The sequence below is a fragment of the Peromyscus leucopus genome, chromosome 8a (genome assembly GCF_004664715.2).
Source record: "Peromyscus leucopus breed LL Stock chromosome 8a, UCI_PerLeu_2.1, whole genome shotgun sequence".
NCBI classification, from domain to species: Eukaryota; Metazoa; Chordata; class Mammalia; order Rodentia; family Cricetidae; genus Peromyscus; species Peromyscus leucopus.
The window spans coordinates 31014927-31031082 of NC_051085.1; the positions used below are offsets into that span (position 1 = coordinate 31014927).

Genomic DNA, 16156 nt, shown 5'->3' on the forward strand with positions numbered 1-16156 from the left:
TTTTCTATAACTCTCTCCCTTCAAATGAGAGCTACCTGTTCTGGCATCGCTACATCTTAGTGCCCAGAAGTCTGCATGCCCTCCATTCCAAGTCGGTGCTTGGTAAACAGTAGCCACGTGAAGAAACAAAGAGAAGAATCAGGAATAGGGTCAGGAGGGATTCTGGGTAAACGTTCTTAAAGGCATGACTCTGCCATCCCCACCCCCCTTTCACTGTATTTCCACTCCTTGCCTCGAAGATGTAGCAGTCACTTTGAGGTCATGATGACCCTCCCTCACAGCTCTTATAAAAGAAAGAAAACAAAACCAGAAACCACAGCCTGGCTTCCTGAAGCCTGTTGAGTCATAGGGCCAGTCCTAAGTATATGAATGGAAAGAAAATGGATCCAATAAAAGTGGCATTTCTTTATGTCACTGTGTGTCAGGCTTCCTGATACTCACACTTAACCTAATTCCTGATAGGTATAAAAGATCTTTCCTAGCCAAGAAAAATAAAAGGAAAGAAGAAAAGGCTTTTCCTTTCAGATATCTTTGAGAATAGCTGCTAACGAGAAATTTGGCTCATGTTCAACCCTCACAGTAGCAGACACCAATCCAAGATCAGGGCCAGGATGTGGACACTGTACCTCATCGACAGGTAATGTGGATAGTTGTAAAAATTAAAGACTCAGTCAGATGAAAGCTTCCTCGCTTCCTTGATTATCTTCTCAATGAAAGCCTATGGCAGGAGAGTAGGAGCATGTGGCTAACCATGCAGCTCAGGAACAGATCTGCTCTAACACATGCCACATAAGGTCCCATGTCTAATCACCAGTGCCACAAACAAAATAAGACAAACACCACCTGGCTGAAAATAGGGATGAATGAGGGTGTTTGTCCCAGGGGTGACGGGGCAGGAGGATCCAGTTTCTCTTCCCACTGGCCTAACTTCCTACTGTCTTTCCCTTTGATTCTATGTTGTGTGGGGAGCCTAGACGCTTACCTCCAAAGTAGACAGGGTCACCAAGGAATGTGGTGCCAAGCAAGAGTGCCAGTACTCCTCACTCCTTTTCCTCTCCATGATAGACTCACTCACCTCCCTTGGTCCAAGCTAACTTCCTGGAACTTAAGACTTGAAACCCTGGTGTTAAGTGCCACTGGAAGAAGTAATGTGTTTTTAAGAAACAGACCTTGTATCATAATCCACGCTAGATCCCTGTCTTAGCAAAGCTTTTACCTGGGGCAGCAGGGTGAGAAGCATGTGAGCTCTGGCCCCAACAACAACTGGGGGGGGGGTGTCACTGGATCCAGAAGGCAGGAGCCAGAGAGTCAGCTGATCTTGGTCTTTAAGTTGCCTGTGGTCCCTGAGCCTCTGTCCCCCACGAGAAGACTGTCGTAGGACATGTCTCCCTTTGTCTAGTAAGCTCTCTTACATGCCAAATAAAAAGCAGAAGAATTTTCTGCCCATAAAGCAACACTCTGAGTCAGACTGGTATTTTAGTTGGCAGGCACTCAGCGGACACTAACCAGACACAACCAACGGGTTTGCCAGGCCATCTTCCCCAGCCTCAACAAGCAACTGCAAACTGCCAGTCGGTATGGGGTTAGGAGGCATCCAGGGATTTTCCAGTTGAACGTATCTGCACCTGAAAGCCCAACGAATAACTTTTCAAAGTAAACCGTGCATTAAATCTGTTCTAACTATATCCGACTTAGACATTTCGGAGTGATCACTCATCTTTGAAGACAAGGCGAAACCTGAAACCTCTTAGAAGATTTTAATCGAAAAATAATTATCAACTAATGCGTGTTTATCTACTTTATGGCCACCGTGTTAAAAATTGACTCAGGAGAAACTGCTGGATCTAAAACCCTGGTCAAAGTTTGATGAGGGGCAGGCTGTGCTCAAGGCTCAGATATTCTCCCCCACAGAATATTTGTTTGTTACCCAGAGAAAAGCACTATTTCTCAGAGGAAAGCCTGACAGATACCATGAGAAACAGATCATCAAAATTCATTATCTCCAATCATGGGATTAGCAGGCATCATGAGCCTCCTGACGTAATGACTGTGGAGAAGAAAAGAAACAAGAAAGCCCTAACATAAAAAAAAAAAAACTAGCCTACTCAAAAAAAGGAAAAAAAAGCAAGTTACAAGAGACTAAGAAACCCTTTCAGACAATGCATGAAAATGCCATGAGTAATTTTTTAAGTGCTCAATTGAAAAAACATAAATGTCTTAGCATCGGGACAAAGAAGAAAGCTGAGCTGCAAGTCAGGAGAACTCACTGTAAGTTTTCTTCTTGGTAAATCCCCTGCGGTTCTGTCAGAGAGTGTGTGTGTGTGTGTGTGTGTGTGTGTGTGTGTCCCGGAGACAGAGAACAAAAGAGCATACACACATCAGTAAATGCTGATTCTGAGTATGGAAGCTTTGTTTTGAGGTTAAAAAAGAATGCTATAATTAGGGAAGTGAATAAAATATTTTAAAAATTTCAGAATGTTTGGAAAAATACTCAAACCTGAACCAATTAAAAGAACAGAGGCAAAATGGTAGATGGGGGGGAGGGGAGGTGGGGTGAGGGTGAGGTGTTGTCAACAGTAGGTATAGAGCCAATTCTTTTGTTAGCCTCTGAGGAGTCCATCAGTCTCCCCCGGGCCACAGAAGTCCCACCATATTTCCAAGGAAAGGATACAAACACGGAAAACAGGAGTCGCCACCACTGAGGGAAAGGAATGCCCAGCTTAACCAAGGCTAACCCTAACTGGGTGAGTCGCTTCCCCTTCTTATTTCCTGGAGGACTCAGATGCTGAAGGAACACCTGAGCTCTCTGCCTCCATCACACCCAAGCGATAGAGCAGGTCAAGAGAATCCACAGCCCATGTTCTCAATGCTTCTCCAGCACCTCAGTACCGCCATGTTCCAAGTCAGGGTCCGCATACACCCATGGCCTACTGCAGCCTCAACAAGAGGAGGATCCTGGCAGGACCCAAGTCCACTCAACCAAGAGATTCTTATACGCTGTGTGCGTCTGCCTCCCAACCCTTGCTTTTCTTTGGCTCTTTGGTCCTAACGATATTATTTTTAGTCTTGACCCAAACCTACTCAGCCCCTTTAGGTTTGTTCAGAGCTGCAGCTTTCTGATAAAGCGACATTCACTCCTCGATGCTGTCTCTGCCAACAGCACACACGTGGCTGGATTAGGCCGAGGGGGCTGTAAAGTACACACACACTTGCCCAGCGTGTGCTTCTCATTCCTAAAATACTTCGTTCCTAAACCACTTCTCTGCCTCTCTTGGCACAAAACAGGACAAGTGGCCCTGGGCCAGAGGAAGTGTCTGCTTAGAGATGTGGCCTTTCTTTAAATTTCTTTACTTCAGGAAAGAAAAAAAAAAATCACATGGAGAACATTCTAGCATGATTACGATGGAACAGAGTAGAGAGGGGGCAAACCGGTAGATAAAGACATTTGGTTTTGGTTTTTGAAGTTGTCCAAAAGGAACACTGAAAATATAAAACCTAGCATTATCTTTTATGAGAACAGAAATTACAGCGCCTAAGTGAGGACAAGAAAACAAAAATATCCCTTTAACAGAAAAGGTTCATGCACGTGTGCCAGCTTCTTACACAGGCATCACATGCTTGTTTTGAGGTAGCATGCCCAAACGAGGTCCGGGGGGGACCTTTCAAAATCATTGCTTTCATTGGAATGTATTTTTATTTTTCTACTTGGTTCCTTCGTGCTTTTCATCCTCTATTAAAAGCAAAGTTCAAAGAGGAAAGCCTATCCCAGCTGATTTAGCTGCCCTGCCCCCTCAGCTCCAGGCATTTATTGGGGACCCCCCCCCACGACTAGCTATGCAAAATTAACGGCTCTCTTGAAAAGCCGCAAGCATCCCCAGCCAGCCTGCAAAGCCCACCAACGGCAGACGTACCACCCAGAAGACGTTAAAGACCATCACCTCCCACTCCAGCCCAGACGCCTCCCCGGGAGCTCGGACTGGGGCAGGAGGGCGACTTACTTTCTTTCCACTTCTGGTGTTGACACAGCGCTGCAGAAGCCAAGGGACTCCTAAAAGAGAGAGAAGGTTCTCAGCGTCAGTAAGCGACAACGGTGTCTCGTTCCTACAGAATATCACTTGAGAGAAGAGGCAGAAGCCAAACCAGATGATGAAAGTCGCTGTGCTTACTTCGAGCTGGGACCGCAGCTGAAGTGACGTGGGGCCAGCGTTGGGTTTCTCCTAAAACAGAACAGATGCAGCCTTAATGAGACTCCCAAACGTGGCACACACAGAAAGATAAATAGATGTGTAAGAAGAGATGGGAGGATTTGGGAAGCACTCCGCTGTACAGTGGGAGGAGATGGCAGAGATAAATGGATTTTCTGGAAAACCTGAAATGCTTCTCAGATGGGAGCACAAGACTCTTGGAACGGAACTGCTTTACCAGACGTCACTACTGCTATACTCTGCTCACAGTTTTACTACACACAAGCACCAATGAACAGAGGGACCCTGATGGTTAATGGTGGAATAAGTCTCTAGATACACTGGGCCATCATCACCAGACACTGAATTTACCGCAACTGTTGAAGCTTATTTTTCAATAACAGCGGAGTTCCAGCCTGATGGTTTTATATTTACTTGTCTATATTTACTGGGGAGGGCACACACTGCTGCCCTGGCATGCATGTGGAGGTCAGAGGCCAGCTTTCACTCCTTCCACCAGGTGGAACCAAGGATTAAACTCAGGTTGCTAGGTAGAGCATCAAGGGTTCTTGACTGCTGGGAGAGCCATCTCGGCAACTCCCAATCTGATTTTGAAATTCTGCATTTATTCAAAGGATTCAGTAATGTAAGGCTTGTTGTAAATGTGTGTTAGAAAGCTGGAAGACTAACTGGATATTATCTCAGCCTTAAAAAAAAAAAATCACCATATATATTACAAATGAACTGGCCTGCTTGAAAATTTACGAAAGCTCTCAGCTTGCAGGTGATGAATGACATAAAAATGCATGATGCTGTGAGTTTATTGAGAAACATTAAATCACAAGGACAGAGGAATCCGCTGTAGAGATAAAATCCACCATGTCCTATAACACCCTTGTTTTAGAGTAAATGGATGTGTCTCCCTTGAAAATGTAAAACACAAGGCGAGAGAAATGAGTGACATGTGATGTAAACAGTGGGCGGAGACAGGCTTTGGGGGTCTAAGGGTGAAAGCTGTATTAAGGACACATTTGGATGGAATTAGAAGAAAAGAGCCATCCGCAGCGTATGGGGCCTAACCCTGGTGATTCTTCCAAAGAAACTAATTCAGAATCAACACAAGTGTAAACAAAGGCTTATCTTCTCTGAGGCAGGTTCACAAAGTACAACTGAGGCAGGTTCACAAAGGGCAACTCTGAAACAGACATTTAGAAGCTCCCCCGTCCATCCCCCCCAAAAAATACCTCTTCACCTGGGCTCACAGCTAACTGCAATCACAATGAAAGCCTGGCACCTCTACCTTCATGGAGTCCCTGTCTCCCCCCATTACTTCGGTATAGTAAAGAAAGGTCACTGTCCTAAACCTGTAGGCATCTTGGATTCTTAGACAGATGAGGATAATTATCTCTAATGGAGAGGCCACACCCTGGAGGAGGAGTGTTGATCTTACAGAGACCAGATCCATCCTCCTATGTCGTGACAGTACCACATCTTCAGACCACCTTCACAGAACCAAGACAAATGTCTGACAAGGACTGCCCACCTACGCAGACCTCTGATCCCTCTGACACACAAGTCAGCTCACTGAAAGATGGGCTTGGAGTCACTGGAACCTTCCCAATGTGGCCACATTGACTAAATTCTCTCTCTCTCTCTTTTTTTTTTTTTTTTTTTTTTTTTGGTTTTTCGAGACAGGGTTTCTCTGTGTAGCTTTGTGCCTTTCCGGGGACTCGCTTGGTAGCCCAGGCTGGCCTCGAACTCACAGAGATCCACCTGGCTCTGCCTCCCGAGTGCTGGGATTAAAGGCGTGCGCCACCACCGCCCGGCTTCTCTCTCTCTTTTTTAATACTACTCTTTGATGGACATATTGAGATGAGCAGCTGGGACTAGCCTATTGAGACTGCTGGGGTTAGGCTTTTGCCTTAAAACTCCAGTTACTGTTATAATATACATACATACATATGTGTGTGCGTGTGCTGTCAGAAGATATATTTGAACCTTTGATTTCTAAGAAATCTGGGTACTGAGCAAGCCTCGGGCCCCACCCTTCTGCAGCTCCAGAAGGACCAGTTGGGCAGCACTGGCATTTTGAAACTACCTCTTTGAAGTCACTGAGAGGATGGACTAGGGCCACTGGACAGCCCTCCCTTCTGCGACTTTTATCTGGTTCTCTTCCTAACATGGCCACTTCGAAGTCTCCTCTGACTTTGGAATTAGCATACTGGGGATAAATGGCTGAGCCTCGTGCGTCAGAGCTGCCAGAACCCAAGTTGTCAGGTTATGGTTACCCACAGCTCAGGTTATCATTCCCCGATCAACTTGGTATATGATAACAGGCATGTGTGGCAGAAGCAGTATCATTAGCTATGTTTAAAATCAGATTTCTTCAATAATCTGATTGCAGTAGCTTTAACCATCGTTATATTCTTCAGGATGATATTACATGAGCTTAGGAGCTGTTTCGATCACATCAACCAACACTTAGGAAGTGGGCAGGCAGGTCATAGTCATGTCCAGTGGTGCATCCTCATGGGCATCGGATTACTAAGTGCATTATTAAAGGTCGTGATGAACACAATCACAAAACACCAGCAGAGAACCTTTGCTGGCGGACAGAGAAAGGTAGCAGAGAAACAAGGACAACTTGGAGTAAAGCTAGAGATGTGAGGATGTGGCAGGGATCGAGCCCAAACACAGACCATCACCATCCACGTGCTTTCTCACGGGGTAAAGGGGCGGGTTGTGGGAACCCGCTGCCCAGCCCTGTGTGTGCGGTGGGTGATGCTGTACTGTATACATTGAAACCAGAAGGAGGGTGGGTAGCACACCATGAAGGCCGGTTTTGTTTCTGCCACAAGGAAAACAATGAATGTGCCAGAATGGGTAGATCTGAGGAGACAATGGTGGGTAACAGCCTGAACGAGAGGAAACATCTTAAGGCACTGGCTGCTCCCTCAGTCCCCATGCCACACCCTTGCTTGTGAAGCACCACAGAACTCCACTGCCCTTAAGGCCCTGCTGATTTGGTCTTGTTTTTGAAGTTCTACTTATTTACTTATTTGTTGACTTGTTTATTAATGTGACAGGAGGAGCGTGAGTCTGCCACAGAGTGTTCGGAGAGGTCAAAGGGCAACTTTGGGAACCGGTTCTCTCCTTGTACTGTGGGCTCCAGGGATGCCACTCAGGTGGCCAGGCTCCCACTGGAAGCCCTTTACCCTGAGCCATCCTGCCAGCCCGTCCTCCTGGTTTTTAGTCTTGCTATTGTCCACAATATTTATATTTCTATACCAAATGTGACACATAACTTTTACAAGGCAGTGTTTCTAACATGTCAGAGCTATGTTCAAAGTCCACCTGGTCCTGTGTAGATCCCTGGTGCAATCAACATTCCTGTGCTTACAGCCAAATCTGGAAGCCAGATACTTAAGCCTTGTAAACAATACACAGAGAACTTTCAAGTTTAAAAAATTTTTAAACAGCACTTTTGTAAGCAAAAATACTATTTGCAAATACATAGAGCTCAAGGCAAAACCAGTTGCTTGCCAAAAATCAACAGATACTCCCATATGTGCTTTCACCTGCTTGTCCAGGTGTACACATGTGCAGTCCAGTTACATTAACAGCACATGGGTCAAATGTAACACTCAGGCATTGAAACTGAACGAATATATTTTGTTCTAACGTGTCCAAGCCTACTACATGATACACCAGACTCCAAACTCAGCTGAGGGCAGAAATAAGGTCTTGGAAAATGGTTTTCATGCCCTGTCGTCGTCCCCCGCCCCTCCGCCCAGCTGTTTCCAAGTTCTTGTGGAAATTCACATTTCTCTGTCCCTTATTGCCGCCAGGATCCCACGCCAAATGAACTTGACAGCTGGAAAGGAAGGAGGGGTAAACCACTGTGCTGTTCCAAAGGCAGAGAGGAAGGACACCAAGCACCCACCAGCTCAGCTCAGGGCCAATTTCTCCTCCTCCACAGGACCAGAGGAAGGAGGTGGAAAAAGTCAGGCTCCACTGTTTGCTTAGTGGAACACAAGGAAAAAACAGAATGCCGAGTGCTCCCTCGACATATGCTGGATGAACGCAGGGAGCCCAGTAGCTGATAGCGGTAAATCTGAAAAGTACTTTAAGGCCAGCGAGATGGCTCAGTAGGTAAGAGTAGGTAAGAGTACTTGTCACCAAACCTGATGGCCAGAGTTCAATCCCTGGGACCCACATGGGATGGAGAGAATCAGCTCCCTCAAGCTGCATTCTGATCTCTCCCTGAATGTTCTGGGTGTGTGGGTGCATGCATGCATACACACACACACACACACACACACACACACACACACGGAAAATGTAAGAGAACATTTCACAGAAAGTTTTCCGAGAGAAAGCAGGGTGAGGATCCCATTGGCAAGGTCTCAGCAGAGATCCTTACAGAAACAAACAAACAAACATAAACTAGACAGAGAACTTGGGAGGAAATCCACAGGCAAACAATCTACTCTTACTTTGATTGGTTTCGACCTCATTTCCAAGGGACCCATGGCTTCAAATACCACTAAGTTCTTTCTGGACTCATAATGCCAGCCTCTTTCTCTTAGACTTAAACACAAAGATGGCAGCACCACATCTTAAATTCAAGACTATGAATAAAGCCCTGAGAGTTCAAGGGTGAACACCAGAGCTCTCTAGTTGCTATGGAATGCCTGCCTCTGGGTTAACCACCCTTCCCCAGAGCTCACTAGACAGGCTGTCATCAACACTTGGACCAGGGAGAGGCAATGGCAGAGATAAATCCCACTGCAGCCTGAAATTGGACATCTATAAAACCCTGATTCCAAGTCCTTTAGCACTTTTTAAGCTCAATGCATTACAGTACCCTGGGTGATAGCTTAATATAAGTCACCGGATCTCACTCCCTACCCTGACTCCCAGGTTTAGTAGGTCTAGAAGATGACACCCAATGCCAACATCTGGCCTTCACATGCACATGTGTGGGCAAGTACCAACACATACACACGCACACACACACACACACACACACACACACACACACACACACACACACACACACGTATGCCTGAAAGGGAAAAAAAAAACAAAACAAAACTCATAACTAGCTGTTACACTAGTTGAGAAAAAAAATAAGAGTCTCAGGAGGTTGAGACAAAAGTCAAACTTTAGCCCATGGCAAACTTTTTATAATAAACGCTTGCAAGATCGGATTTATAATGGAAACACAGGCGGAGAAGGCTCCGATGTAATATACATAAATGATATGTTTCTGTTCTTGTGTGGTGATTTTCTTCCCTTCTGAGCATTAATCTTTGAATGACTTACTCTATAAATTATTGAACTTAGTTCAAAAGCAAATGAAATTTAAAATACCCATTTATTGAATGGCAAAAGTGCCATGTTGAAATTACTGTGATTTATCTGTTTCTTTAACGATTCCTGTAGCAAACTTACTTCATTGCTCAAAATTATTACCTGGATGCATAGTTTACTCTGGTCTAAACATAAATCCACCCTCACGGCGCAGCAGCAGCCATTAGTCAAGATCTTGTTCATTCCTTCGCAGCCGCAAGGCCAACTTTTTCTCTCTGCGACTCTGAAACTGCTACACTCTATGTTGTGCTAATTGTTACAGTGGAGAAGGGAGGAGAAGCATGATTTAACCAGAACAGAGTTCACCCACCCAGCCCAAATGCCTGACTGTATTACACATGGTTCCAGCCCCTCAAACAGGAAGTAGTGACTGGCTCCGTGAAGACAATCCTGTTAATTGTTAATGGATGGTTAATCCTTGCCGATGTGACTGGATTTGGAATGGCCTAGGAGACACGGCTCTGCATATGTCTTTAAGGACACTTCCAGAGAGGTTCGACTAAGCCTCCTGAATGGACTGGGATATCATGTTCAATAGGGGGGGGGGGGAGCCAGCTGGGCATGCTCACTTCTGACAGTCAGTAGGTACAATATCGCCATCCCTCTGGCCATGGTGGGCGGTATCACCTCTCAGTATGACCCAAAGAAGTCCTTCCTTTCTCCACTTGCTTTTTGTTGGTGTTGTGGTTTGAGTTTGAAATTTTCCTGTAGACTCAGTCTTGTGTTTAAACACTTGGTCCCCAGCTGGCAGTGCAGTTAGGGAAGGTTCTGGGACCTTTAGGAGGTGGAGCCTCACTAGAGGAAGTGTGTGACTGGGGACAGGCTCTGAGGTGTTGTAGCCTGGCCTCACTTCCTGCCTGCTTCCGGACTGCTGGTGTGTGATGGGATGACCTCATGCCCCTGCTTCCAGACCTTCCCCGCCATCGTGGACTCTATGCCCTCAGCCAGAATAAACCCCTTTCTCCCTTCAGTTGCCTTTGTCTGGGTATTTGTCACAAAAATGAGAGAGTAACTATAATAGTCAAGTAGTTGATCGCAGTGGTGGGAAAAGTAACTGTGGCCACAGAAGTGATGATGTTCATCGCGCATCGGTAACTGTGGGTACCACACCACTGCAGCCAGGACACTGCTGCTCCGCCAGGGAGAGAAATTCTTGTTTGAAAACCCAACTCCTTTCTATCACCTACAGGAGGGCTCCCCAGGACCCGCCCCGAAACCCCATACACACACACACACACACACACACACACACACACACACACACACACGGCAAATTTGCGTGTAAGCAGTCCATTATGCCAATATTCCCCTACCAGATAGCAATTTTTTTCCTCAGGAAAAGCAAACAAATAAAACTCTCAGAAGAGTACAAACAGGAAACATATTCAGACATGATGGCCAAGGGCAGAACACACATGGCCCTTTCCTAGGGAGTCTGAACATGCTGAGTGATATACCTGGGAAACAGGATGGGGAGCCTGGCAATGTCCCTAAGCACCACAAGTCCATTTCAAAAGGAAGCAGAGACAAGTAGGGTTATATTTAGAGGGCCAAGATGCTAAAGAGTTTTGCATGATACAAACAGATCTGGTGTTTTGATTTTATTGCTAAGGTTTTGTTTTTTAATTGGGAGTGTATGTGTTTGCACATGCGTGCATATGTGAGCATCCACACAGGCCAGAAGAGGACATCAGATCCTCTAAAGCTGGAGTCACAAATAGTTGTGAGCTACCTAACATGGATGCTGGGAATAAAGCTTTGGTCTCCTAGAAGAGTAGCTGGTACTCTTAACTGCTGGGTCACCTCTCCAGACCTTCTGCTTTTCTGTTTCTTAAAGACCTAATTGCTAAAGTGGTAAGAATCCAAGTCCAAGGCAGCCACATTTTTCTCTATGGAGCCTTCAAACGATGCATGCAAATCAAAGCATTCCTACTTGACCTTCTTCATTCACTCTATACAATCTGACAAAGACAATCCAGGAGGAACATTCACCTTTGCCACAAAACCCATAAACTGTAGATGTTAAACCTTAAACAGGTTGCTCTGAAGGCCCTTCTTTGAATACACTAAATTTTCCTCAGCACACAGTTGCCCTTAACCACTCATGAAAATGCCTATTGTACTGAAGAGAAAATGTGGTCTTGGGACGCGGAGGATTCTTTAGTGCCTTGCCCTAAATTGTATACAGAGCAATATGTAAACCTCCTCAAAGTTCACCAAGTCTTCTGGAGCTAGGGTGAGGACTGCACCCTATGGGAAGTGGGAACAGGAAAGAAGGAGTCACCAGGCAACTGTTGGTGCTGAGCAAAGCCTGGAGACGTCTTTGAAGGTCATGACTGGAGCTGTGAGTGTAAAATGAACTTTTGACAGAACTTTAGGAAGACTGGAAGCTTCACCTCCTCCACTGGCTTCCCTGGATCCCTGGGACTGAGTCAGGTCCTCCCATATACAGATGTAATCACATTTTTCTACCAACAAAGCTTCTGGCAACATAAGGTACTTAGGTTTAGTTAGTCACCATTATCTCCAGACCTACCAAAGTACCTGCATAGATTAAGTATCTAATAAAAATTTGTTGAATGAATGAATAAAAAATATTAAAATATAGAAGGGGGATGTGGAGATCTCACAGTACCAAAAAAAAAAAAAAAACAGTGTGTTACACAAAGTAATCATCAATGAAAATTTATAAATCAATTTACATTTCATTAATGAGGTAGATTAATTAATGACTGTAGATTTGATTCATAAAGCAAGAGAAAGGCAATATGCTGAAGCTGTAAAGCCAAACAAGACAGAAACACACTCAATGAAGGGCAGAAGCCACACCATGCTCTATAAATATCTTCTGCCACATGTGCCCAGGGTTTTGTTAGGGATCACAAACAGCCATTTGTCCTGACTTATCCTGGGATCACCACGGAACACCAGAGAGGAAGGCATTGCCAATAAAAGCAAAGAACTGTTTTCTTGAAGATCAGCTCTTAAATAATTTCAATCAAATGGCACACATTAAAAAAAAAAAAAATCAAAGTGACCGCTGCAGTGAGGCGTTATTCTAACTACAGAAAGAACAGCAGCAGATGCCTGTGGGTTACCTGCTCAGTGCACCTCACAAGTCCCCCACACCACCTAAGCACCCACCAGAGGTGTCCCACTAGTTCTCACCCTGCATCTACCTCCCCCTGAGGGCACCCATTGGATCTCTATCCACAAATCAAGCCTGTCTCGGGATGAATGGGCATCCCACATAAGTCTTTATGTTAAAGACTTGATCCTCAAACTAGGGCTCCTGGGAGAGGGTGGATTTTTTTTTTTAATTGGTGTAGACTAGGAAGTATACGAATTGTGTAATATTCTCTATTCAGTCATTTCCATTAGCCACTTTCAATGTCCCAAAGTTGAATTCACAGAACGGGGAGGCTGCTCTGAACTGAACTCAAAAGTTTGGGGGTGGGGTGGAATCTTTAGGGAGTGGAGCCCTCAAGGAGACATTGTGGTGGTGTGAACGAGAAATGGAAAAATGTTCCCCACAGACTTGGGCAATTGAACACTTGGTCCCTGGTTGGGGACACTGTCCGGGGAGGTCTAAGAGGTGTGGCCTTGCTGGAAGAAGTGTCACGCTTTTTTGTCACGCTTTGAGATTTCAAAGCGTGACACCATTCCCAGTGGGCGTTATCGCTCCCTGCTTCATGCTTGCAGTGTGAGCTCGGCCCCCTGTGCCTGCCACCATGCCCACCACTTGCTGCCATGCCATGGCCAACTCTTATCCCTCTGGGGCCAGAAGCCAGAGTAAACTCTCTGCATACCGCCTTGATCATAAGTGTTCTATCACAGTACAGAAAAGTAGCTGATAGAGACCTCGTCAACTCACTGTGGACATGCTCTCACAGAGGCTGGTGGAACCTGGTCACCTTCTCCTCCTGTTTGGCTTTGCCTCCTGACTCGTGAGATGAGCGGATTACTCTGCAAGAGACCCCTGCCCGAGGCCCGAAGTAGTGTGTCATTTGATTTTGGGTCAGACCCTCCCTCCAAAATTATGAGCCAAATTAACCTTTTATCTTTATAAATTGGCTATCTCAAGTGTTTCATAATAGTAATGCAACTTAAACTAATATAATCTCAGGCTTCCTTACTTTACGCCTATCATCGACAGTTTTTACCAGCTACCCGTCTGACACCACACACTGTTTTCAGGACTTCATGGTTTTTTAGTTAGTTTCCCACAAAAGTTTGTCAGATGTGACGCTTTACTACGCTACATTCACAGAGAAAAGGCTGAAGCACAGAGAGGTCCTGTCCAAGACACGTGCTAGGAGTGACTGAGTCTCTGGAGGGTGCCTGATGTACGGTGGGTGCACACACAATCCTCGTAGTTGGGCTCATCCGCTGAACCCTGTGGTTGATGCTCATGCAAAGGGGCTTCCTTCAGCTCCAGGGCCTCTGTCCTCCTCCACTCCCTAGCCTGCACCCACCCTTCTGCTCTGTTTATTTTCTAAGGCCTTGCTCTCGTAATGGCTCAGTAACGCTCCTCTTCTCTCGGGACAGGGATGCCGTCTAATCCTTGCTCAATGTACTACCCGAGTCTCGTCTACTTGCTAGCAGTCCTAATAAAGGGCAGCCATCTAAATTCGGGCTGGACTCAGTTTCCCAGCACTATCCCAACCCATTATCTTGTCCTGAAGATCCCAATTACTTTGTACTCAAAGTCTCTCCAGCAGACCTTGCCAAAGGATAGCTCAACCTCCAAGTGGCTCTCTCCTGTGTTTTCTGATCCTGTTGGCAAGAACTGACTTGGGGACAAGAAGTAATCCAAAGGCAAAGCATTTACCTAGCGTGTGTAAAGCCCTGGGTTCTACTTCAGAAGTACGACCACAAAACGAACAGACAAATAACCGACTTTGTCTGGCAAAAGTTAGAAGTGGCAAAGCATGGCATTGAAACGTACTTCGAAATTACTCAAGACCCAAAAGGATGTCTCTCTTCGGACAGCCCACCCCGCCCCCAAACAAAGATCCTGTCCTGAGCCAGTGACATTCGGGGAGGAACTCCTTTCTGCAAGCCACAGAGGGGCCTCCGCCACCTGTCAGAGAGGGCATGCAGTTAATTGGGTGACACTTGTGAAGGGCTTTGCGACATGAAGCACACATGTCATCCAGGATCTCACACATGGCGCTCCACACTGCAAAATCCAAGAGCTATTTTTAAGATCTACCAGTTGAGCAGACCTTACAAGTGTCTCCTCCTGCAGCCTACTGTAAATTCATTATTCGTCCACTGAGAGAAAGAACCTCAAAAAGTGCTCATGATTGCGGAATGGTACTGGAAAAGATACAGGGGATATTCACATACCACACACACCCCAAACAACAACAACAACAACACAACAAAACCTTAGGAAGCTACACTCCATGCCAAGGCTTTTGGGAAACCCTGAGACGCTTGCTCTGTTCCATGTATTCTTTCGAAAACAAGCAATCCCAGAGGAAATAAGAGAAGAAGCTGGATGGATGTCGCTTACACACAAACCACTGAATCACAACACATGTGACCAGCCCAGGACATACATGCTCCAGAGGCTTCAGGATGGCTCACACAAGAACAAAAGCAGCCTCCCTAAAGCTTGGTTACACTTGCAGGGGCAGTTGGGCCAAGTGTCTCGGTGGGTGTGGGTTTAGGTGTGGTATTGTGTTTACCTTCCCAACCATAATTACACAAAAGCTTTTCTGGCTTCAGGAAAAATCAAGGGTTTATTTTTAATTAATGAGGGCAGGCCCCTAATTCCCTCTTTCATAGGGCTTCCTCTTGCTCAAGGGAATCCTATGAATTAGTGGGGCGGTTTAATGAATGGCCTTCGGCTAAGAGGTTTGAGGGCGGTCCCTCCGGAGTGACGTTTGTCCAGACAGAGCTACCGATGGCTGCCCATCTTCTACCTGGCTTCTCCTTTAATACAGCGGCGGGCTGGCTCTCGGATGACTCCCATTATTTTTCCAGTTCTTGAAGTCTGCAGGGGCAAGTGCCAGCACGCCCCCAAACCCTTCTGGATTTATCTTTCACTGTCTATACCCTCAGACGGCACTTTGCTCACATAAGGTTCCTCGTCAAACCTGAGTCATGACTCGCCTTGAACTTCAGCTGTTTCAGGGGAACAGTTCTGCGTGGTGTTTAATTAACATAACTCCTTCAAGTTTTGCTTTATGGGTTTGGTTTTCTGCCTCAGGTATATGACAAAAAATGGGGGCCCATTGGGGAAAAAAAAAGTAAGTCTGTGTCAAGCGAACTTCAGAAAAGTCAGGCTCTTTCCTAGTGCTTATCTTTTAACTGGAGGAAGGGGAGACATGTGAGGACAAAGCACCCAGGTCCCTTTAGAGTAATCGGGTCTTCGCAGACACATGTGACTATCACTGACTAATATTAATACCTAACTCCTTTAGCTGCCAAGCACACACTAGTAGCAGCACTAACTCAGGAATTCTGAATTCACTGGCCATTAGAAGCCCTACATGTTTATCGTCATAAAAATAAGAAACCATGGGGCTGGAGGGGAGGCTCAGCAGTTTAAGAGTGCTTGAAAGTCTTCCATAGGACCCAAGTGT

The 16156-nt window shown here is 45.8% G+C and overlaps 1 protein-coding gene and 1 non-coding gene across 5 annotated transcripts in view; both read right to left on the bottom strand.

The window, feature by feature from the left end:
• Sash1 (SAM and SH3 domain containing 1) overlaps positions 1–16156 on the bottom strand; it is a 235332-nt gene that overhangs the window by 91023 nt on the left and 128153 nt on the right. For 3 of the 4 annotated variants that reach the window (XM_028861579.2, XM_028861566.2, XM_028861587.2), the window contains exons 3-4: positions 4167–4217; positions 3999–4048 (exon numbers count right to left, since the gene is read on the bottom strand). In XM_028861579.2, the coding sequence (XP_028717412.1) occupies positions 3999–4048; positions 4167–4217 (101 nt within the window). The remainder of the gene's footprint in view (positions 1–3998; positions 4049–4166; positions 4218–16156) is intronic. The other variant, XM_028861572.2, reaches the window with a different exon arrangement.
• Positions 12882–13013, bottom strand: LOC114687130. Its single transcript, XR_003733648.1, has one exon. It is a non-coding gene; the product is annotated as a small nucleolar RNA SNORA36 family (small nucleolar RNA).